This window comes from Glycine max, chromosome 10 (assembly GCF_000004515.6).
Source record: "Glycine max cultivar Williams 82 chromosome 10, Glycine_max_v4.0, whole genome shotgun sequence".
Taxonomy (NCBI): domain Eukaryota; kingdom Viridiplantae; phylum Streptophyta; class Magnoliopsida; order Fabales; family Fabaceae; genus Glycine; species Glycine max.
In genome coordinates this window covers 275,306-301,619 of record NC_038246.2, presented here as the reverse complement: position 1 = coordinate 301,619, position 26,314 = coordinate 275,306, and the positions used below count along the sequence as shown (strand labels likewise).

At 31.8% G+C, this 26,314-nt stretch overlaps 1 protein-coding gene and 1 pseudogene across 9 annotated transcripts; both read right to left on the bottom strand.

Annotated features, from left to right (window-relative positions):
- Positions 1–3: 3 nt before the first annotated feature.
- Positions 4–5,575, bottom strand: LOC100811076 (pentatricopeptide repeat-containing protein At5g16640, mitochondrial). Of its 8 annotated transcripts, none has more exons than XM_041006249.1 (6): positions 5,358–5,521; positions 3,015–5,091; positions 2,580–2,690; positions 1,106–2,042; positions 518–986; positions 4–274 (listed from the first exon to the last, which is right to left on the bottom strand). In XM_041006249.1, the coding sequence occupies exon 2, from the start codon at positions 4,911–4,913 to the stop codon at positions 3,177–3,179; it is 1,737 nt and encodes a 578-aa protein (XP_040862183.1). In that variant the 5' UTR covers positions 4,914–5,091; positions 5,358–5,521; the 3' UTR covers positions 4–274; positions 518–986; positions 1,106–2,042; positions 2,580–2,690; positions 3,015–3,176. The 8 variants fall into 8 exon arrangements, with proteins under 8 accessions (XP_040862183.1, XP_040862179.1, XP_040862184.1 ...); XM_041006245.1 differs by having other exon boundaries at positions 4–986; positions 1,106–1,485; positions 1,938–2,042; XM_041006250.1 differs by having other exon boundaries at positions 4–986; positions 1,106–1,212; positions 1,938–2,042.
- A 2,414-nt stretch (positions 5,576–7,989) lies between these two features.
- On the bottom strand, positions 7,990–17,087 carry LOC100775596 (protein argonaute 10-like; annotated as a pseudogene). The gene is made up of 21 exons (XR_001383008.3): positions 15,113–17,087; positions 14,635–14,843; positions 14,337–14,486; positions 14,127–14,260; positions 13,930–14,039; positions 13,734–13,840; positions 13,464–13,602; positions 13,206–13,379; positions 12,795–12,845; positions 12,632–12,703; positions 12,248–12,370; positions 12,011–12,170; positions 11,746–11,867; positions 11,065–11,202; positions 10,844–10,986; positions 10,649–10,711; positions 10,083–10,146; positions 9,866–10,001; positions 9,678–9,751; positions 8,992–9,118; positions 7,990–8,525 (listed from the first exon to the last, which is right to left on the bottom strand). The product of XR_001383008.3 is annotated as a protein argonaute 10-like (transcript).
- Positions 17,088–26,314: the final 9,227 nt, after the last annotated feature.

The window sequence follows — 26,314 nt, the reverse complement described above, 5'->3', positions numbered from 1 at the left end:
AGGTAAGTTGGCAGATCGTAGCTTTGTGATACATGGGAACTTTTGCCACACCTTTACAGTTCTGTTGATGCAATGGTAATGTACCAAAATAGTGTATAACAATGTGTTCAAAAAAGAAATCTTATAATACATCAAAAGCTGTTGCAAAGTAGCTGATATCAAAATGAAATCATACACTCTTGAGGCAGTGCCAATGGCTGCAAACGATGAAGGAAGCGTGGCGGTGGAAAAGATCCGGATCCTTTATTTCACATATCCAGATTCATGTTTGACCCTATATTTAAAAAAAAAGGACTAACTTGTAATTTCTTACAAATTCAGTTACATTACAAAAAATTAAAATTAATTAATAAGCTACGGTAACTCCTTAGTCCTTAGCCACCCTGAACCACCTAGGCGCAAGAATCATTATTGTGTAGGCGCATACTTAACAATCACTCTTACACACAACTAATAAAAAATTGACAAGAAATAAAATATAAAGAAGAAATATTTATTCCTTTCTAGAGATTCTCACCCTAGGACTTAAGTCCCAGATTCCTTCCGCCTTGTATGGAGATGGAGAGGCCCTCAAAGAGGTGGGATGTTTCTTTGGAAGACCCTTCATGGGAGGCTGTTAACTAATGTGGAGCGCAGTTAAGTGGTGCCTTTCCATTTCTGATAACTGTTCTAAGTGTAATAATGCTCCTGAAACTATTATGCATGCATGCGCTGAGGGACTATGACGAGGCAACAACTTTTGGGTCTGACCATATTCACCAGGGTGATGTTTGATATGGACTCCCTAACAGCAGTGAATATCATTATATTTTCTGTTCTGTCCCTTTCGTATCTTTTGCAAGCATGGGGAAACTACTAAAGATGCATATCCATCTACCCATCTTTTTCATTGTAAATTGGTCAGGAGTTCAAAAGTATCCTGTATGTCATTCAGAACCAATTCCCAGTAGGCACTATGTCTTTCTTTCCTTGTCTCTATCTACTCCCTGCTTGATAACAAATCAAATCAATAACATTTGATGTTATACCCAGAAAATGTTACCATGTATTAGTTTCTTTGTATATCTACAAACTATTAATTAAGACATATTATAATGGAACTTACATAGTAAAATTTGCTAGAAAATAGGTGCCAACTCTCAATTAATTCCGTCACATCATCAACAGTCACACCAAGTTCCTCGAATAGCTTACTAAGAAGTTCATTATAAGCTAAATCAGGAAAAAGTGGCATCAATATCTGGATTCAATAACATAAGCACCTTCTCTGCTTCTTGGTAATACTGACATAGATTCTGAGTTCAATTTTCCAGAAAATGATAAATGAAAAAATGTGTATGCCATTAAGAAGCACTTTAGTCCTTTTCTTTCTTTTCTTTTTTTAATTAGAATTCTCTTAAACAAAGACCATGAATAAGAAGGAAAGAGGATAAAAAAGACAATCGGCAGGAACTTATGATCAACACCAAGCTGCCAAAGATGTATCTGCAAATAGATGTAAAAAATCAAATTCCACTCAATTAATGACTTAAAACTTCTGACCATGCACAACAACAATAGCATCATACCATTATGGTAAGGTCAGCTACATAGATTACAAGATGCTACTGGGCTTGATAAAAACTTCGTACCCCATTGCCCAGAGGCTCTTCGCTATGCGAAGGTATGGGGGAAGGATGTTATACGCAGCCTTACCCTTGCATATGCAAAGAGGCTGTTTCCGGATTCGAACCCATGACCAACAAGTCACCAAGGCACAACTTTACCGCTGCACCAGGGTTCGCATGACCAACAAGTCACCAAGCTACTGGGCTTGATAAAAAAACCAAATTCTTAGGGATATTATTAACCATGAGATCCCTGTTAATAATTTCCTCCAATGTCTTTTTTTGCTATTCCTTTACTCTTTTTTGGTAGGGTGAAAAATCATGACTCACCATGCACATCAAAGAAAAAATCTTTTTCTTCAGCACCACCATGAAAACGCTTGAAGGAGCAGTGAATAATAAAGCAACACCAACAGCAACTTCTCTAGCTATTGCCTGCAATTGAATATAAATGAAGGTTGAAATATAAAGTAGTCTTTTATATTCACGTTAACTGGAATATACATATACATAAAATGCAAATGTATAACATGTACAACAAACAGATTCTTGAACCTATTATAATATGTAACAAACAAATGAGTTCTCGTTCCAATTCTGAAAGGGTCAATGAAGAATTTAATCTTCAAAGCTTAACAAAACAATCAACTGGCTAGCAAAGATCCATACACCTAACCCAACATTTTGAGTGAACAGCACCACATTCAGGCCTGACCCATAACTAAAGCCAATTGACAATAATTATAATAATAAAGGGAAATTATGATGCCAGCCAATATAAGCCACATTCATTATTATTCAAAAAAATTGAAAGGCCACTACCATAGGTATAAAATGAGCTTTAGGTTCAAATTCAGGTTCAGAAAAATAATCTTGATAACAAAGCAATTTCAGATTTTCCTTAGAAAACATGTGAAATTTATAAATAACATTCATATATACTTAAAGCTCCAAATCAGCAATAAATATTACCTGGAGTTGAAATTGAAGATAGTGGGCAAAAAAGGGGGAGCAGGAGAAAATGGATGAGACTCTGGGCAAGGTGCCTAGTGCTGGCTGATGCAGATTCTGGTGTTTGCAAAACTGCAAGAAGGGATTCCATTCAGTTAACTTTTACAAATCAGAATCAGTGAATGCAAGGAGATGTATATTGCAAAGGGGGAAGGTCTAGCAATAGTAAAAAAAGTATACATCAAAGAATCTTTTTCCTTTGCCATGTTACCCAAAAGTTGTTCTTTCAATGAATTTAGCAAAAGAGCAGAGTTATTATGTATTTGAAAAGGAAAATAGAATTGGGATTTGAGATAATAGAATACAGAGCATTATCTAGTCCAACATATGTGACCCAAACGTAACAAGCATTCGAGAACCATAAAAGTTAATTAAATTGAAACTAAAACTTCTGACCTTGTTTTCTGCACATCTAGTGATCATTTCTCAAAAAAGCTTCTCAGCTTCATCATTCTAACTTTGTTTCTCCAGAGATGAATGAATAACTGACTCAAAATTTATGGAAGGGAGGCGATAATTGACTTCCATTTATTTTAATAGCATGGCCCTTCTTTATTCTCACAATCCACCTTTACAAAGCTCATTGATTATATATGTTTTGACATCTGGATGGTAACCTCTAATGGAAAGATACAGGGAAATCTTCTGTGCAGTCTTTGGCCTCCCCCCTTTGTGCAACCCATTAATAAGTATATTGTATGTTCGCAAATTTGGACTAATACCTTGATCAACAATTTGGACTAATAATGCAATTGCCTTGTCAAGTTGCTGCCCATTGAATAAAGCATCTAACAAGATATTGTAGGTTACAATATCTGGAACCAAATTCTTGAAACACATATGATTAAAAAGATTAATGGCTTCATCCAATCTTCTATTCTTGCAACAACCACTAATCAAGATGTTGTAACTCCAAACATTAGGTGCAAAACTTCTTTCAAAGATGAGGTGTTTAAAAAATGCAATTGCCTTTTCAACACACTCAATTCTACATAGAGACTCTAACAAGATATTGTAAGTGGTTACATCTGGAGGTGGTTGACAACAGTAATGCATTTCATCAACAAGCTTCCATGCATCCAAGATTCCTCCAGATTTGCATAAACCGTCAACTACAGAATTGTAAGTTATAATGTTTGGAACTAAATTCTTAAGAAACATATCTTCAAGTAAATTCATAGCTTCACCCACTCTTTCAAACTTGCAATAACCTTTAATCAAGATGTTATAGCTCCAAACATCAGGCACCAAACCCCTTTCAATCATCCCATGAAATAAATTTCTTGCCTCGTCCACTTTATCAATTAAACAATATCCATGCATCAAAATAGTGTAAGTAATAGTGTCAGGTTGTTCACCTCTTTCAACCATCATATGAAATAATTTTCTTGCCTCACCCACTTTATTGTTTAAACAATATCCATTCATCAAAATATTGTAATTAATGATGTCATGCTGTTCACCTCTTTCAATCATCACATTAAATAATTCTCTTGCCTCATCCACTTTATTGTTTAAACAAAACCCATTCAGCAATGATGTAACTTCTTTCCGTTGGCCTGCACGACACAAACCATAAATTAATGAACTATAAGTGAAAATGTCAGGGAAAATTCCCTGAACAATCATTTTAGAACACAAAACACGTGCCTCATTTATATTTCCATCTTTGCACAAACCATGGACAACTGTATTGTACATTATAAGATTGGGCTTAACCAACTGTCTCTCCTCCATTTTTTGAAGCAGTTGAACGGCAGCTCTTGGTTTTCCTATCTTACTCTTACACAGCCCATTGATTAAGGTTCCATACAGAACATCGTCAAACCGAATCCTTCGTGCAACCATTTCATCATATATGTATAGTGCATCCAGCATTTTATCATTAACACAGAACCCCTTCATCAGCGTAGTAAAAGTCACAACATTTGGTCGACAACCCCACTTAAGAATCTTACCCATTACAGAGAAAGCAAAATCCATCTGACCCATGTGGCAGAAACAGTTGATCAAGATGTTAAAAGTAACTGTAAACGGCACAACACCCTTATATTCCATTAGGGTATAAAGATCAATAGCTGTGGCATAGTATCTCATCTTCGCAATCGTTCCCAAGATTTTGGTGAATTCTACAATCGATGGCAGGGGATGCATATCGACCATGCGGTGAAACAAAGCCACAGCATCATCAATACTGTCAAATTTGCAGGTGCTTTGTGACGGCAATGGCTGCGAATGAAGATGTATCCTCCTCACGTATGGCATAAGAAGGCGAGGAAGTTTCAGGAATTGCATACCTTGTCGTATACCATATGTGCTCTACTCCTAACACAACACAATACGCTCACTCAATATGTCTCTGTCCTTCCTTGTGTCCTTCCACTAGGTTTATGAACAACAAAGCAGTAGAATTACAAGGGAGAATGAAAGCCGCTCCTTTTTTCATAAATTCTTTCTTTTCTGCATTAAAACACTAAAAAATTGAAGTTAACACTTAACACAAGCAATGGGTATTTTGCCAAATTTTTTTTAAAAAAGATAATAAGTACGATAAAACGAAAGAATATAGAGGTATAAAGAACGAGAAACATTTTGACGAACAGATAGAGTGCAGAATTGATAGGTAGGGAAGTTAGTAACGTAGAGGGGATTGTATGTTGGTGAAAAACATGGACAGGCACATATATATTGATTAAACATTGTTATTTGAATAAAGAGGGAGTGTGTTTGATTATATACCATAGCTACGAATTGAAGCAAGTTGAGCGAACATAAAAAAAGAAGAAGAAGTATGCAGAGGTGATAAGAGAGATGGTGGAAACATAGTTGGAAGGCTGACCTTAAAGAGAATGAATGAGCGGCGCGTGACTTGTTTGTTTGCTGAAACAGTGGGGTGGTAAGAACACAGCATCATTTCCCGTTAGGTATTCTTCTTTTTAAATTTTCCTTCCACCATTACTTCAAATTTAATTTAAGATATGTCTCTCTTTCTATTAGTTTTTATATAAAACCATTATCAAAATTTGAGATCATTTTTGTTAGCAATCCAATCCACTCATGACTGTTGTATTTGTTTTATATATTTTAAAATAATTTTTCTTTTATTTTAAAAAAAGTTAATTTGAACTAACTTATTATCTCATGAATATATTGGCAACTTAAACGTGTTATATTATCATGCTCATTAATTAATATAATCAAATTTAATTAAGGAATTAAATACATACTTTTTATGTGTTTGATGAGTAATTAAAGGATATATAAAACATTCAAAAAAATATATAAAATAAGTTTTTTCTTAAGAATATTTTAAAATCTACAATTATATGTGATAATAAATAAGCACTAAAAAATGTCATAATTATCTTTTTACTTTACAAGAAGTAAATAGTATAATTAATATTAATAATTTTTTATTAAAAAAGTATAGACATATTAAATTAATTAACGAAACAAAATACCACGGCTTAATAGAAATACGGATACATTAGCACGACAGCGCATATGATTCCTCTAGTTATAATCAAGTCAATTGAAAAAAAGCAATAAAAAAACTAATGAAATTTTATTTTTCAATATGTTTAATTATTCATATTTTAAAAAAATTGTATTGCAAATTATTTTTAAAGTTTGATGGTTATGTAAATTCTGAAATGAATTTAAAACACTTAAATTTCATTACGCTTTCATTTTGAGATTTAAGTTATTTTAATAATTTATTATCTATAATTTTTTTTAAAAAAACTTATATTGCATTAAGTGAGATTCCTATTTAGAATGTCATGTGAATAAAAAATAATCCTTTTTCTTAGTATAAATGATATAAATAAAATTGAAATATATCATTATTAAAACAAAAATAAATTAAGATAAATGAATATCTAAATACTTTTATTCAAAGTTTTAAGCAAAAGATAGGAGGTTGTCACACTAAAGGTTATTAACCAAATTCTTCAACAAATATTAGTCTTCCACAAAATTGGTGGAAACTTTGTCTTTATAATATGGCAAAAAAAAAATGAACCCATCTTATGCTAATATTTTTTTACATAAAATTTAGGCATTATTAATAAATATATAAAAATTAAATTAAATAAATACTATTCAAAAAAATATTAGAACTTATAAAAAAATACATGTTCAATTAAGTAGAAAAATAGTAAAATCTACATATACATGGAATTGCGTTGGTTAACTGATTTTCAATGCCATTCTAAAAAATCTAACATGAATCAAATACGTACTATTCAACCTGGATTATCCATAGTCATCTTGATACATTTGTTAATGTGATTTTATTTATGTTTGCTTTCAAATTGAAGAATTGATTCGGAGTAGAATTTATTATAATTTTATGTAATTCTAAATAATTTGTGCCAGATGAAAAAATTATTTTGAGTTTTAATATTAACTTATTTTTAAAATAAAATCATTCAAACATAAATGTGAACGTCTCATTAAAATCATTTTAATTTGAAATGAATTTTAAAAACAGTCAGCGAAACATACCCTAGCAAATGGAATTTCAACATGAACGGTCATGTGTAAATGAACACAAGAATATGTACGATGCTACACGTCTAGTAGATTGCTAGATGGGGATCAGTAATGCATGCCTACATTCTTGGCATTTAACCATGACCTAGATATGAATTTTATTAGGTCCAACGTCTTCTGCATTTTACTACTGTTAGTTTTGTATGATTATAAAGTCCATACTCACCAGGCATTTTTTAGTGTTTTCCTTGTAGATGTTTGCATATTTGATCTTTCCTCTTTCTTTGGAATTTAGTCTCTCGTTTTTGTATTGAAAAATCAAATGTGGCAATTCAACACGAAAATCATGAATTTAAAAAAATAAAAGACCAAATGTGCAATTTAATCTTTTATGTTTTATTTTGCCTAGGCACTTTAGTTTGGAACATCTTAATTCTATTTATATTCTGGGCCTTTTTTAATACTCTTTGGAATTAATAAGCTATACTTCAGAAATGTAAGACAATTTGAACTTTCTATTTTCATTGTCTTATTTACTGATATTTATGCAACAAAAAGTAAAATTAAAATTAAAATTAAAATGGAAAAATAAAACACTTTTACTATTTTCTATACATTTTTAAAATAAGTAAAAAAAAAAAACTTATAAGACTACCATAAAATACCAAGGTATCTATCTATAAGTTGCTTAAACAAAATGCGTGAATTGTTATAAATATTTAAAACATGTCTTCTTCAATTCTTATAGATAAAAAAAAGACTAATCAGACTATCATTTAAGTAATAAAAACATATTTAAGCCGACTACAAATGATAACATCACCTAATATTTTGCAAGACTAATCAGACTATCATACATCCTTGCACATGGGGATTGGAAATTTTCTACTATTTCAATTCAACACCAACAATGGCCTTCAGGCAAAAATTTCTACAATTAAGATTGATCCGTAAACTTTGTTTCCGATGCCTAATTTAATCTTAAATTCAATCATTTTTGTGATGACTTGACCACAAAGAGTTAGCAACACTAAACCCGTGATGTGTCTCTCATGTCCCTCCAGCCAAAATACTTGCAGGAATCCTAAACTAAGCCTTTAGAACTATAATCATGGATCTACTATGGGAAATATTGCTGCAATGCTTAGGAGTCACTATTGTACATTTGAAGCCATGATTGTGTTTGCTGAATGTACCATTTGATGATGCCTATGCCAAGCCACTACTACACAATCTAACAATAAAACATAACTCTCTTCACATTTTCTTTCAAGGCTGGCAATGGCTTGACTCCACCTGCTCTTGTTGCCCTGGAGCCACCACCTGAGGAGCCATTCTCCTGCTGCAGGTCTGGCTCCATATAGAAACGTGCTCGAAAAGCTGCTAAATGTGCGTAATACGCTGGAGGAACTGCACATGAATGAAGTCCATTAAGATTTATATTTTGCAAAACAAGCTGAAACCTCAATCATGACAAATATGATATAAAGATATAAATATAAAATATAGAATACTACATTAAAATATTTTCCCTTTGTCCCCTTTGAGTTCAATTTCTATAACAAAAGAATTTGATACTGTCAACTAATTAGAAATCATCCTAGATATGACTTGTGAATATTATTACATAAATCAACAATCATACATGACAAATTAAAAACCTTTACATTGTTAATGTATTCTAATTGAATTCTTTTCATTTTAACGAATTCTAATAATTTGCTTAGTAATAACTACAGATGTTCCCTTAGTATTCATGCCTCTGCTTCATCTAGGCTAAAGTATAATCATTAATCATGCTGTAAAACCATTCTAGTTTCTTTTACTAGTGGCAAGGGTAAAAAATAAATACCACATATTAATCAAATGGGCTTACCAACAGATACAGAGCGTGTACACCTGGCATATGTATAACAGAGATTGTTTGTCAAAGACTGAATTCCATCTGCTGTGAAGTTGTTTTCATCCCACAGAACATGATAATGAGCTGGACGACTCGTACCCTGCATGATAATAGAAACAAAAACCACAATTGAATCATAAAGGTTTAGATTTATATGCTCATAAAAAACAAACAAGTCCATATAATAGGACATACTTATAAGCCAAGCATTAGACCCAAACTTCAGAGGAATAATAATACAGATCGACGTTTATCTTTTCTTAGGCCAACAAAGAGAGATTAAAGGTTCGGTACTTCTAACAAATCTCTTTTAATCATCATATATCATGATTTGAGAAACCAAAACAACAGGATTAAAAAAAATTAAGATCCCTCTATACTAATCCCTCCCTAGTGATTTTCAAATCTAAGTTATTCTAAACTACACCTAGCTTTGAGAGCAATCCCTGAAAAATGAACCTATAACAAGACCAGGTGGATGACAAAAAGTTTCTCCATAACATCCAACATACAAATAAGAAAAACCAATACATAATCTCTCAAAAACCCTTTAAATATCTGACAGGTACCATCTTTGCTAAAATGTCTTGTTTCATGACCAATCATCGTTACTCATAAAGATCAGTATAGAAGAGAGAAAAAATAAAACTATCTTCTACCTGGATGCCAGCATGACTACAGAGATAAAAATCAAATTCTGTTGGATGACAGATTTTGGAATCAACTACAGTCCCTGAAAACAGATGAAAATTATTTAAAAAGTTAGTCCAATTAGACAATCAGTTTTAAACAAAAAAAATGACACATTTATTTGTGTACACGAGCAATTCAGGAACACTCATTGTACCAGGCAATATATTTCCACTCTTATCTGTACTGTTCCTGTCCCTGTGGTTATTTGCAAACAACCGAGTATGGTGTCTTTTTTGTACAACTATGAAAGTTACTGGAGGTTGATAGTTTGGTTCTAAAGAAGCGCATGCCTGCAAATATATATTCTTGTGGGCACGTGTTATAAAATGACCTATTAGAACATTTGATGGAAGAAAGTAATCAATTCTGACCTTCCGAATTGCATCCAACTCATAAAGTAGAACTTGGTAAAATTGCCCTTCACTTACACCATCCCTGTTCAAATTTCTCGTTAACACAAACTAGAATGTTTCGGAAATTAGCAGATATTGATTTGAACAAAATACATCCCCACATATCTGGATAAATTTATACTATATGTCTAGCAAGTAGCAACCTCCCAAAAAATACAAAACAAAATGGCTTAAATGCTTTCCAATCCTTGTGATTTGACAGGCTACAATATGACACCATCCCTCAGATAGACATGAAATAGTGCTTTACCTATAATGACTGTTGAAACTAAGCTTAACAAACAACTTTCAGATGTAGGAGTAAAGTAGATTTTTCCGACATTTATTCTAAAAGCACAGACACAGTGTAGCATATTCCATGATAGAATCTATCAAAAAGCTTTAGAAAGAACAATTTTATTCTAGACCTTTATTTTTAATCGGCATGTTGCCACTGGCCACTCAAAACAGAAGTTCAAACCACATATTTTTGTTATGCAAGTTACAACATGCTTTGACCTTGCATCATAATTACACATACATACCTATAAAATATAATCCTTAGAGGCTTCTGACCGGTTGCCTTTCTAAAGGAAATCAACAAATCTCTGCAAAAAAGGACAAAAAACAATATTTAGATACAGGAGGAAAATGAAAATTATATTGTGAAAATCCCATCATCTCACAACCAAAAACAACATTAAGAATTAGAAAATAGGAGTTCATATTTCTTGTATTACCGGATCATACCACCACTGACTAAGCCACGAACAGGGTCGTGCCACATTTTGTACAAATCTTGTATGAGTTCCTGTCTATGAGCTTGAGCACACACTAAACCAGCATATTTTGTCAGTTCAGGCCAGTCTTGAGATGCTACTACCTACGTATTGAGCGATAGATATCAGCTCAAGAACCACTGCAAAATTAAAAAATCAAGACAAATGGATCATAAGCGTACAGCTGCTATTGAAGGGCTGGAGTCTTCTCCATTTTCAGGATGGGTAACATCCGCTCCAAATATTATAGTTGGTATGTCACTAACCAATGGTATTCTACAGCTTACAGCATCAACCAGAACGGTGTTTCTACCTCCCATCTGCATCAAGAAGAGGTCAAATCATCATTAATTAGTTGTTGGAAACATACCAAAGAAGTCAAATAATTCCAACAATATCCATAGAGCAGAGATGACTACATTGGCCAACATGACAGTGTACTTTAGTAACAGGATAAACTACCAGGAATTTGTCATCATTTTTGTAGGTCAAAACACTCCCGGTTATTCTAAAAGCTTAAGCTACTATTGAAGTACAAATATATATATATATATTTTATTACTTGTCATATCTGCATCAACTACTGAGATGTGGAACCCATTACTAGGTCCACAAGGTTGGGAGTTTAATCCAACCAATACAAAAGGTAGGAAAGACTTGACTTGCCAACAACTTATAACCAGTACACATGATTTTTATGCACAAAAATGTATCCATGCAATAATGGTGAAGAAAACCAAAAAGGATGGAGAATTGTCAGTCAATTGGAAGAAATTGATAAAAAAAAAAAAATTGGAAGAAATTGATAGTAGATTTAAAGGAAATAGCTATTTCATGTCACTGAGATTTGTGAGAAAACAAACCTTGACATTGATTTTCAAAGACACATTAGCCAAATACTGCTTAGTGATCTTAAAGACATGCTTAGTCAAACAACATTGAGAAATTAAACCAAGGTCCGTTTCACAAATACGCTTGAGATCACCTGAAAACAAAATATAATTATATGAAATTATGAATATTTAGAATTTAAACTCAGAACATAGCTTATATGTCCCGACAATTGAAGAAAATAACAATCACCAATTTATATATCATGTACTTTTATTATAATTGAAGGGGGCATACCATAGAGAGAACCATTGTTGTCGGGCAATATTGCTAACAAAAGCTCCAATTCCTTTCCTTTTGTTTTGTTTGTTGACACATGGTAAACATACTTCAAAGCTTTCTCCACATGTTCTGATTTGGCATTGTAGATGGGGATAACAGGCTCTGGATTAAATTCCTACAACAAAAAAAACAATATGAATTTTCATTTGTCCACACTTCAAACACTAAAAAACAGAATAGGTGGAAATCTACCATGCCAGATACTTGGCACATTTGGACTAATTCATTACAAAAAGTGCGAGCAACACTGTCTTGTACGCTTCGTGAAAAATTTATGCATGCCCACTGGCTGACAGTCATCCCATTTATCATTTTCTGTATCATTCAAGTATTAGCCGACAAAGTGACCAGTATTAATAACTATTGCATGAAAACTCCGCACTAAACAGGAATAGCACATACCTAGGAATTTCATAATTTAAATTAAATTGGACCAAAGAGTTGAGAAAAATTAATATTGTTAAAAATCACTATTAAAAATATCAGCATTTCCCTTTATTTTTTCAAAAACAAGGAAAAATAGTTGCATTTCACAACTATTTGAAAACAGATCATTGTAATATCAATGTACAATACCTTGTTCATCATATTCCACTGGCCAACTTGGGGTAAACAATTCTTTTCTTTCCCACTTTCGTTATATTTAAGCTGCAGACAAGTACTACGTATCAATGTATAGAGACAGAAAAAGTAATCATACTTTAAGTATCTTAAATCCTTTGGTTGAGAAGCATATTACCCATGGGGCAGGGAGAATTCGTGCTTCTACAGAAGCTAGTTTTACACTATTCTGACTTTCAAGGTGTAAGTGATGTTAGATTTCATCTTAAAACCAATTGGCACTAGGTAAAGTTGTCCAATAGATATATAAGCTGCATCCCGAGAATCAAGGCAAGCGATGTGGAACTTCCTAACAAGTGACACACATAAGGGCTAGTACATAAATTTGCAAATTAATTTTGGAAGGAATACTGAAAAATTAACAACATAAAGGTCCTGCAATTCATAATGGCTCTGCAACCAAATATAAGCAAATAGCATGGGTACAATTTTTCCATCTTTTTTATTAATTATGAGGGCAACAATGAATGCAAGCTTATTTTACATTCAGAAAAGCAAATAGTCATAAATTTAGTGTTGCAGAGAGAACTTTTAACTGTAAAGCTGTTTCGAATAAATATTAATCAGTTAAAAACCAGCAAAATACCTGCAAAATGTCATTTTCTCGATCGCGAGGTCTTTGACAAGTAACTTTCAAGAGAGCAGTGATTTGCTTCTCATTCAACCTTTTTGTATATCGTTGTCCCTCAACAATTTTGCAGGCCTGAGGAACCAAAAGCATGTAAGAAAAATCAAATAATTACAAGAAAGAAAAGCACCTATGTCAATTACCAGGAATTTTCCGTACCTCCATAGGTAAATAATTTGCTTTCTTTTGATTTCCTACTTGAAGGCAAGGAAGGTGAGAATATTTAATTGTGAAACCATACATCTCTTGGAAGTATTCAACTACGGACTTCATAGTTGAATTCTCATCAACGGGAAACCTAAAGAGATACCATCCTTGTCATCAAGAAAACTTGTGGAAAATAATTGGAATTTCTTTGAACTTAGTGTAGAACAAGAGTTACTATATATATTAAGATTAAAATATTATAAAATCAGAATTATTACTTACACAAGTTCTCTGGTTGGTTGAGAAGTCAAACCAGAAACTCGATACTTTCTTCTAACACTCCCTCTGTGGGTTACTTCAACTTTAACACCTCTAAGGACTTTCTTAATCTGTTAGTCATCTTAAAGTAGCTCTGTAAGTTTTACTGTATTAAGACCATACAAAAATTGAACTTAGCAAGCTTTGTTAATATAAGTACTTTAATGCGATCAGCGTCGGACAATTGCCTCGACAGGATATCTTTTCCTAATAGCTGGTCAACATATTCCACAACTGGAAGAGGTTCAATGAACGCAGCAGAAGCCATATCTATGAAATGCAAGAAGAGTAAAAAGAGAAATTAAAGTTAAAAACTGTACTCCTATCAGCAAATGATATCTATGGTGAGTAATATACCAATATTGAGGGAAAGACCCATCTGAGTAGGCCTTATGCTTTGGTAAAATCCACACCATGATTCCAAACCCTCTCCAAGCCGTTGTGGTGTTCTAATATCAGGTGAAAAGAAGGACCTCCCAATTGGGCAAAACCTTTAGAAAATGAAGCTGTAAGAAGAAAATAAAACTTCAAGTTTCACATTTTCTTTCAATTATTTTGCAAAACTACCTCTTAGATGATAGCTCTCTTAATACAATGTCAAGAATTTGGAGTGTCTCTTGTGGAGCATCAGCACATTTACCAGCCAGAAACTGGCCCAAGTGATGCAAATTTGCCCTGGCAACAAACTTGATCACCACTCTATATTCTCTTTCCCTTCTGAAAATGGTGCAAGTGTCAGTTGGAAATTGAGCTTAATTAAAATGCTTATAGATACACACACACACACACACATACATACAGTCCATCATGTTTATGTTTGAAGCCAAATAGAAGTATGGAATTACTATGCAATACTAAATCTTACTTGGAGCCATTAACTCCATCCTCATCATCCACAACCTTTATCTTAAACTCTCTCCATGAAAAGGGAAGTGGCCCCGCAGTGTACATACTTTTTCTGCCATCATATGCTGGAAGCCTCATCCCAAGGTCAGACTCTTTATACAGCCTCACAAGTTCTGCTATAATGGACCTGTTCACTGCTTTGGAAGACACTTCAGGGGTAATACTGACCTACAAAACACGGCAAAGGCAACAAACAATAAGAACAAAACTTCAGGCCAAAATTTTAAGGAGTCATAAATGTTACTACTAGGAAAAAAGGACAGCAAAAACAGATCCTTCTGCAATTGAACAGCACATAAAAGAACTTAAAAACTTCCTTAAAGGGCTACAGTAGTTGTGTGAGTCACTCACAATAAGTCACATAACCACAACTTAATTTTTCCTTGCACAAGGCTACAGTAGTGTGATAAAGACCAAGCAAGCAAAACGAGCCTTACATCATACTGGTTCAAGTCCTTGTCTGGTAACTCTGCAAAGAAGTGGTTAGCCTTCACAATGCACTTTGTTCCAACTTGTCCATAGCCAGGTCTAGGAGCAAAGCTCAACGACTTGCTTGAAGTAGGGTAACTCATCTCTTTTTCACCACACATGGTGCTTCCATTTTCAACACCACTAGTCACAATAGGTCTCATCAAAACATCTCCTTGATCACATTTTCTTCCTCCACCTCGGCTCCTTCTTCTCCCCTTGTTCCTTGCATGAGGTGAAGTTTGGTTGTGGGGTAGTTCCTGTTGTGACAGTGGTGGCGGTGGTGAACCTTTGCCATTTTGAACAGCTCTAGGAACCTTCTTAGCTCCATTCATGGGGTTCTGCAAATGGGGTTTGATCACAATGTGCTGTTCTGAGCCCTCCCTCATCTGTCTCACTGGCATGTTCACCTTTTGTGATGAGTGCTGGCCAATGAATACACACAGAAGAATAAGCACACTTTGTCAAAGAGAGGACCAGTTTTTGACGTTTAGTTTTTGCTTATAACAGCAAAACAGTGCCAATTGCTTCAGCCAGGAACAAACAAACCAAGATGGAAATCTAATGAGTAGTAATTGCTGTAAAGTAAGAACCCAAAAAGTAAGACTTAATTGTTATGGGTTGTGTTCTCAATGGACTAATGCATAAAGTAACATATTGGTAATGGTATGATGTGAAAACTATATGGTACAGGCATTGTTAAAGGATACAAACATTATTACTATTCCTATGCAAAACTTAAGAATCCAACAAGACACCCTTGTTTCAGCAAGCAAACCCAAAAATGGTGAGGTGGTAGTGGTAGAGCCATAGGGCAAAAGTAAGACAAAAAAAAGGGGAAAAAAAAAATTTGACAACATTTTCCTCCGCCCTTTTGCTTCACACGAAATATCACAAACACAAAAGTAGCAAAAAAAAAAAAAAACATTAGTATTGTGCGGTGAACAGACTAATTACTGTGTAAGGAAAAGAAAAACTGTTAATAAAATGCAATTAGTCATATAAATTAAAATCCCAGAAAATGGAAATACCCAAAAGACAAAACCAACTCCTTAGGCCTGTCTCCTCCCTACCAAAACCTGAAAATCTCACCTAAAAAACCAACAAATACAACACAATTGAATATAAAAAATAAAAATAAAAACATTAAAATAAAAAAATTGACTGTGAAGCCAAGCCAGGTGTGAAGCAAACCTGTGAGTACTGCCTTAGAGAAGAGAATAAAACAACCAGAAGAAAACAAAACTCAAGAACATTTCATCCTAAGTGAAGGGGAATAAACATTGAAAAGGGTAGAGAATCACTGTCTAGAAGATTTGTAGACAGAGAAGAAAAAGAAAACATATAAAAAATAAATACAATGCAAAGGCTACATAGCAAAAATGCTGCTTTCTCTAATAAACAAAGTCAAAAACAGAAAATGAAAACCCACCGACCGACCAAACCATGAGAATGGAAAATGAAGAAAAGAACAAAACTTGAACTAAGTAACTAACTCACTCACTCACTCGCCCTCTTTCTCTTGGTTAACAAACAAGTGAGGAGAAGTGAAAGACTTGGGTTTTGGAGGATTCAGAATTTGGAAAGAGGAAGAAGAGAAGAGAAGATAAAGGGGAGAAGAAGATGATGATGAGGGTGGTGGTGAGGAGATGAATCTTATAGACGCATGCAAAATAGCTTTTGGTGTTTTTCTTTATCACGTGTAAAACAGCTTGTTTTTGTTTTCTCTCTCTCTTACATTACACACCCCTATGTTCTAGTTGTAGCAGCAGCAGCTTGGAGAGAGAGAGTAATAAAAAAAAATGGTGAAAGTTGGAGAGAGAGAGAAGGGTAATGAATGAGTCCAAAAGAGGTACGGAGGGTTATAAAAGCAATCAAACAAGGAAGAAGAATAATTCGAACTTGCAGTCCTCTCTCTTGCAGGCTTCTGCTATGTTATGTGTTTTATGCTCCCTCTCTTACAACAAGACTATGCTTCTTCTTTTTATGCTAACAAGTGTTGTTAGGAATTTAGGATGAAATAAAACAATAAAAAGTTTTTATTAAAAGTGTAATAACTCATTTTATGATATTCAATGCAACTCTAATAATAAAAAAATTACATTTATCAATACTTAGTAGGATCCTATATTTTATGAGAAACATTGTTCGGATAAAACTATTGTGAAAAGTAAAATTTATTTTCTACAATTTTGTTGGAAACATAACTAATACTCTTTTTTTTCATATATATATATATATATAGTTAATTTAATTATTTAATAACAATAAATTTATCCTAAATTTATAATTTTTCTATTATTATTTCTTTCATTAATATTTTTTTCTTTTCTAATTATTTATTAATATATTATATTTATTTATTTAGTAACCAGTGTTTATAATTTTAAAATAATTAATATGAGAAATATTATAAATTGAGTCGGGTAAAAAGGAATTGTTAATTTGTTATGATTTTAAACTTGAGTCTACATAATAAATTAATTAATCTTGGATATATTTTTTATATGGGTAATTAATAATCTCACATTTCGTTAATATTTAATCCAAGTAAAGAAGGAATGAAATATTATTCTCATGGGATAAAAATTTCCTTTGTGAGTAAAGATATATGTATACTTTCTTCCTACTCATTATTATACTCACTTATTAATGATTTATTCATTTATGTTCTCTTATTTTTGTCATTTTAAAAAATTTTGTTCATGTGTCGATTTTTATTTACAGTAAATTTCATGAATTTTAAAAGAATAGCAGGAGGGATTTTGTTATAGGAGTATGAGATATATATCATCTTTTGTTGTCATTTTGAGTATAATTTGTTTGATATTTGTTTGATCTTATACTAAGTTATCTGTTTTATGAAAAAATAACATCTTTAACCTAATGATAAGAGTATTTTAATAATTATAATATATATTCTGAGGAAAAATAACTTAATCAAACATATATATTATCTTTTGATTTTTTTAAAATTAAATATATATCTTAATTATTTCCAGAAATATAAAAGATATTTTCAATTAATTTTATAACTAACCAAACATATTTTTTATTAAATATCCAAGAATAACATTCTCTTATTTTATTTTCACAAATAATATTTCTCAAACTAAAAAATTATCCGTAAAACAAATTTCCCATAAAGGAAATTAACTCCTTATGTTAGATCAATTCCTATTAATTTTCTAAAAGTATAAAACTTGATGTGTGTTTGAATGCAAATGAGATCGATTCATGACCTTACAATCATAGTATCACCGTGAAAAAAAGTATAAAAAAAAACTATTCGTTGTTGTAGTTTTTGAATGGAGTGGAATACAATTTTTTTAACATGTCGCCACCCAAAACCTGTCAGATACATATTTATAGGTATTGTTTATGTTATTTTCTGATCAAAACTAAAATTTTATCTCAATAATATATTTACATAATCCTTTAATATAATTCTTTACTATGCAAATTATTGAATTAAAACTCCAAATTCATTTAAAAAATAAATCGGACAATGCTTAAGAAATTGGATTTAAATTAGAAGTGTAGAACATTGAACAATTTCATAATAATTGGTTGAAGCGGTGGGTGATTTTCTCTCTCTTGCTCTCACAATTTTCTTAGTGTAAATTTCCCTCCTCCCAATAATCTTTACTTTGTGAAGTGTTCACTGCCCATAATCCATTTACTTACGGTTTGCTTGGGTAAGTCTCGGAACGATCGATTCAATGGTTTTGGGCATTTGGGGGATGCCACTTTCCAAGTGTTACGTATTTGGAGGGGTGCATTGTGGCTTTGGCTAATGCTAATCATTGGATTATGGGTGTGAGTGGGATATGATGATATCATGCATATGGTCTTGCATGTGCTCATTCAATAGTTCCTCCACATGGATTTCCAAATAGAGGACCCAATTAAGACCTCACACCATATTCAACGCATGTGTGCTTCTGCTTGTTATCCCCATATTCACCTTGAGCTACTACACCATATACCTCCTTCCTCATTTCCACTTTCGATCAGCAAAAACACAATGTTTTACCATATTTACTAACTAGTACTCAACCTTGGTTGGCCTTCCAAACTCACATTTTGTCTAATAAGCACCCAAATTGGGTGAGCTAGCAAGACATATATGCTTTGTTAAATGAAAATAGCTTTTCTTTTTAAAAAACTAAGAAATATGTTTTTTTTTTGTAGTGAATGTTATTTTTATAGCTTCAAACTTATTTTAGCTTGTACATTTTAGATTTATGGGTGAGTTAAAGTGAATAATAAAGAATATCATAATGGAAGGATCAATATATGCATCATATTTGCATTGTGCAACACAGAGAGATAGGATTTGGCATGGTATGCAAAGATTCTGAAGGAAGAACCATCCAGTGTGCCTCTGAGCTGAGACTCTAGAATTTTGTCATGGAAACGGATTGCATTCAGCTGGCTCAAGCGTGGAAAGCTCTTAGGAAAGCTACAATGATATTCTTGTGGAATGTAAATCCATGTGCAGGGAAGTACATAACTTGGATCTTTTATTTGTTAAGAGGCATGGTAACCTGGTTGCAGATGCCTTAGCCAAGTTAGCTTTTGTTTTCCCTAACAGCTTATGGTTGGAGAACCCCATCAGGTGGCTTGTCTCATTCGATTTGGCTGATGTAAATATCTTCTTTATTAGCAATTGAATGGTTTTCTACCTCTTCAATATATATATATATATATATATGATCTACTAAGAATAGGATCAAAGTTGTTAATTTTGAAATAGGGTTAACAATTAACCCAAATCAAGTTGAACATAGTTTACTATTTGTTTTGATAAATGATTCTTTGAACTTATTCATGGATTAAATAAGAGAAATTTGAGTTAAAAACTAAACTCGTTACATACATAAATTGAACTTGAATCATATATAATTCAACCGGATTGGTTGATGGACATATTAATGAATGTACACATTCTCTCTCTTAGAGAGATAATGAAGTTTTATGTATTTAAACTCATCATTATTTTTTAATTGGTTCCATATAATTTTTAATTTAAAAATAAGTGAGTTAATAAGTTAAATTAAGTTGTTTGTGAATTTAAATTAAATTTGAGCTAAGAAAAAAAATTATATCAAATATTAAATTTAACTTCATTAATTCTCATCAAGGCGAATCGAATATTATTTTACTCAACTCGACTCATTTTTAGTCTTATTTTGAAGGGGGAAAAATAGTAAACTAAATGTCTAAATTTTGAAATAAAAACTCAAATTACATATTAAATATTATAAAAAGATAAAAATTGCATTTTAGCGGAAGTCATATAAGCTTAACAAAGGCAAATGACTAATTGACATTTTATGGGTCAAATATTGTTTGTCTCGGCTGCAGCTGCACAATATAATCATTTGAAAGTGAGATATTCTAATTATTTAATTATAAGCTTTTTTTTCAGTGAGAATGATAAGTAAGGTATTTGGCTTCTGGTAAGATCTCGAAGTATTTTCATAAATTTTAGTTCTTAAAGACGACTATATGATTATTTCTCTATTCAAGATTTAATTATATTTAAATTTAATTATAAAATATAATTTGATTAATAAGAAAATAAAACAAGAATCAATAATTTACAGTACCAAAATTAGGCACCATATGTCCTTTTATGAGAGTTTCAGAATTTATGTGGACACGGCCTTCACCGAATATAGTCATATACACTTTCTTTGAAATATGCAGCATCTCTGCTGGTAAATTATTTATAAAGAAAAAAACTGTGGATTTGATTATTTCTCAATTAGTCATCCCCGCTCATCTTGAAATCACCAATTAATTTACTTATCTTTACCTTTTTTTTAATGATAATTATTTTTACCTTATGCCACTAAATTTTTGTTATCATCAAATGTTTGAAAACCCGAAAGAGAGTGGAAGAAAAAGGCAAATAAATAAATAAATATTTATTTTAGAGAAATCGATTGTCGAATATATTTTTTTTCACGGTCATGAGCAATTAAGTTCACAAGATCAAGCTTAAGTACACCAGATTGTATCTTCGACCAGTGTGACTTGGGTTCTTGAGGCCACTAAACATAAGTGAGGGACCACTCATTACAATTTACAATCCAATAACTCCAATATGCATGGTTCTTCAGAGGAAAAAAAAGCAAAAGAAAGAAAGTAAGAACCGATATAATAATAGATATTAACTACAAGATTTTGAAAAGTGTTTGTGAGGACCATAATTGTCCTATAACCCAACATAATGAATGATGTCATAATGGTCTTTTTAGATGGTTTCGGTTGCATGCTCATCAAATGATTCCCCAATACATTTAATTCACCAAATCATTACTTTCCACAGAAGGGGAGCCAGAGAGAGAAGTTTGATTTTCTTAGCAGGCATGGCCTTGTTTTGTTCTGGCATAGAGATATCTGGTTATATATTATTAATTTGCCCATTTTTCATGTCACATTAAAATTGTAGTTGATTAAGTCATTAGGGATAAATATGAAGATGATGGGTGATTTGCCAGGCTTGTTGGTTACTTGGACCTTGTTTTTGTAAATCATGAAACAAAATAATGTATGTGAGTTTTTTGTATGGTGAGTACGTGAACAAAATAATGTAGGTGAATATTTTTTTTTATGAGCAAATATACGTGAGTATGAGTGTTTATAATGCATAAATACTTTAAAATTAATGATATAGTCATATCATATCCATTAATATGGTATAATAGAATTAATAAATATTCTTATTTTTTAAATAGATAATTATGAATTTGATGTTTAACTCTTGTATATAATCATATGCAATAATATGATGATATCCATGTCAAATATCGATACACATACTGTATACATGATGTGTTCGTATTATTAGTGGTCCGTGCAACATGGATGGGTTTGGACAAAACTGGGGCATGTATGAGAGCGATGATACTTGGCATAGGGGTGGGAATTCCCAAGCAATGCAAAGCAAAGTGCTTTGTGGTGGGCTCCTACTCCTACTACACTTCCCAATCCCCAATCCCAATGTATAAAAATTGTACTACATTTTGTACTGTTCCATTCCATTATATGATTTCACCCATTTAACTGTTGGGTTCTTTTAGGGTTCTGTGCCCCATAAAAGGATATACTAGTGGGCACTATGCTATGTGTGTATTGTGTACACTTACCATGACCCACTCACTCAGCCCTTAAACTTTCATATAAATATATGGACCTAACCTATGAGTTTCTATACATTTTTCGCCTCATGCCATTGGCAAACACATCGCTTGCTTCTTATGGCAAAACCACAACCTATACTCCTCATTTACTTCCCCTAGGGTGACAGCAAGTGATAATAATTCTTAAACTACGTTTAGTATGAAAGTTCAGTGCAGGTTTAAAGGCATCATTTGGTATGCCAAAAGGTATCTTCAAAGCAAGCTTAAAGGGATTGTTTAGATGGAAATATTTTAATATAACTTTATTCAATGATGCCCACACTCATATCCATATGATCTATTTTTGAAAAAACAAATCTAGTATTTAATAATGTGTGATCCTGTCCCAGCAATGAATACAAGTATATATATATATATATATATATATATTACACCCACACAAAGTGTCATTCACCAAAACAAGTGTGAAATTATCCTAAAAAACAGCAGCCAGATTAGTTCAACATAGAATTGTGATGATCTTATTTTATTGAAGGGGACATGAGAGGGAATTTCACTACACTCAAATGGTAAAAAATGAAAACAAATAATAACAACTCTTTAGATCAAAATCAAATTTAAATAATAGATAGTTACAGATTAAAACTCAATTATAAATCTCTTCCATGAGATCATCAGTGTTGTTACCTACCATTGTTGCTATCATGCATCATCGGCAATGGGGTTGGCAACGGTGGCTGATTTTTAGTTTTGATAAATAAATAAAAAATTATTATGGTTTATTCTCATTTTTCGTAATAACCACTTAACTACAAATACAAGTCATGTTATATTTTATTAAGTTTTCAAATCATTTTATTTCAAGAAACAAAGGGCGTTTTAACATGTATGTATATATATATCCAATTTGTTTATTGGGTTTGGTTTTAATATATTATTAATATAAATATTTTCATATTGTCAATTAATTAAAAATACTTTATATATTTTAAATATAATTATTATAAATAATAATATTTTAATTATATAATTAAATTTAAAATATTTTTTTTTTTATAACTTTCATGACAGGTTAAACCTGACACATGACCTCATTCGCCTATTTTCCACGTTGGGTATCTGAGGACTTACGGTACTTTGTTTTGTCTTCATTATTGAAGACTAACAACTGCGACTTAATGGAAACTGCATGATGCACCTTTAGCATTTCTACTATAATTTCTCAAAGACAAATACCAACAAATTTATAAACTGCTAATCCTTTTTCTAAGACGGTTACATGCATTTTCTCGCTAAATTATAAATTATGAACCAAAAAGTTATAAACTATTTTTAGCCGGGTTAAGATTTTCTTCATTCCTTTCATTACTATAGTTTTGAAAAATTAAATTAAATAAAAATGTGTCACACATAATAGAAAGTATCATTTTCTTTTTTAAAAACATGATAATAGAAGAAATAGAGAAAAAATATGAAAAAGATTTTTCTTCATGGTTTCATAGTCACATTCTCCCATTTCAAATATCATGACTATAATTATAGATCATATGCATATTGTATTCTCTATTAAAGTCAATCTTAATCGAATAAAATAAAATAATTATAACGAATTTTTTTTCTTGAATATTTAAAATAACTATATGTCTAAGATTTAAACTCGAAATAAAATATCTATTTAAGTTATAACACCCTCATATGATAAGTACATTCATCTTCTATAAACCCATTCTAGGTGGTGGCATGTGGCCTGCTGTAACCAGTTAACTACTGTTTTTAGCATCTAATGCTATATGTCGCATTACATCATTTACATGCCCACAACTCTACGAGTACATTTTCTAAGTCTCGTTTTTATACATTTTCTACACTCAATGGACGTTGTTATCCCTAGTTAGAGTAGTCTTTGTCACCTGAATCTTCCATCACGTACGTTTGAGGTTTCTAAATTACACAAAAATGTCCAATAAATATGCGTTGGATAAATTATTATTTGTAATTTTAGAAGTTGATGCTAGTAAGAAAACACATTAGTATTTGAAGAATTTTTTAAAATTATTTTCACCATTATTTTATCGAATTAAATAGTACATAGAGCTAAACAAACACAATTAGAATTATACCCTCACCACTATGCTGTGTCTGCAAATTAAAATTGATAAAATGAGTATTTTAGTACTCATCTACTTCATATTCCACTTACTCATAGACACATATAAAGTGAGAATCAAGTTACTCAAAAGAGTAACTCTTAACTCTTCATAGAGTTATTCCACTCAATAACTTGTGGTATATTTTAAATTTCAATGATCCTTCCATTGAATATTTTGATATTATCTTAACATACTTTCACCAAATTTTAGATAAGTTGAATATTTGTTAGGCATCATAGATGTATTAACCTTAATCATGTTTTATGTTCAATTTTTTTTTTATTCTGATCAATTTTGTTTTATAACACGTTCAGAAAATGAGAAGTGTATTAATCTGGTCGAGTGGAATAGAAGAATCATTTTAATGTCCTGCGATATTAACTTTCGTTTTCATGAGGGGTTATGGTTAAAGGAATAATATAAGACTAATGCTTATGAAATTCTCCCCATGATGAAGCATGCTTGCCATCATAGTGATACTCCTATCTCCTAAATAACCACATATGCACATCATTTATGTTCTTCCATGTTAGTAGTTAATTAAGATCTTCTTTATTCTAAAATTATTACATTACTATAAAAGAAGCTAATTATTTTAATGTCTTTCAGTTTGTGTTGTGTCGGGAAATTAAATGCACGCGTCGATAGCGTTCCATGATGGATATGGGTCTTTGATACAGTATTTGTTTTGCTTCTTAGCTTCTCCCCACCTCTATTGACTATAATTGCGTTAATAATTATTGTACAACATTTTGTGGCCTTATGCAGTTTAATTTTGGTTTGTAATTGAACCTTGATGCCATTGCCACGTTATTACTATTAACAATGTGAAATGTGACCTACGCATAATATGTAGCTTAAAAATAGTCATCACGGAAGAGTTGGGTTAATGATTTCTTAATGAAACTTGAAAAATGATACTTTTACAAATTTCCCAAACATTTCGGTTCTTCTATATGCTGTATTGGACGACATTTGAGTTCGTTTCATCGTACATTTAGGCATGTATTTTTCGAAATTGAGGAATTTTAAAAAAAATCATATTAATTTCGGGGTGAGTGAGATGTTTATTTTATTTTGTGTGAAGATAAACTATTTTTTTTTTAAAAAAAAATGAGAGACTAAAAAAAAGTAAATTTGGAGAAAAAAACAAAAATAACCTAAATTTGTAAGATAAAAACATATTTAAGTTAAATTTTATTTATATAAATACATTTGTAATACGTTTTCAAATACACTATTAATCTTTGTCAACATCCTTATCTAAGAAATGAGTAATGATTAAATATAAAATAATAACATGAAACAAAATTAAGAAAATAAAAATGGAGTCAAATCACAAGTTCAGAAAGAAAATTTAGGACTATGTTCAACTTTTTTACTGCTTCTTGCAATTATGTTGAGTACAACATAAATTACAATAACATACAGTCTAAGCCTTGATATATCAACTTTGTCATTAGTAATTAACTGTGACTTTTTTTTTCTTTCTTTTTGTCTATAAACTTTTCACCTTGAGTCAATTCAAAAAAATCATATTAATTTATACTTTGTTTAGAAAAAGAAAATTGTAGAGAAATAGTATGATGGAATAATATAAAAGTTGTATTTGGCCAAATTCATATCCTTTTCCTTATTAAAAATAAGCTTTATTTTTCTAAGAGCTTTATATATATATATATATATATATAAAAGATGTATTTGGCCAAATTTCTACTTTTATATATATAGAATGTAAATTTTCTGCATTTGCCTTCCAAATCTGAGCCAACTACAGACTTTGCAGCTTAGATACCAGCCATCATCCATTCAAACAACAAAATGGCCAGGAATCTCAAAACTAACAAATATTTTCACTCAAAATGCG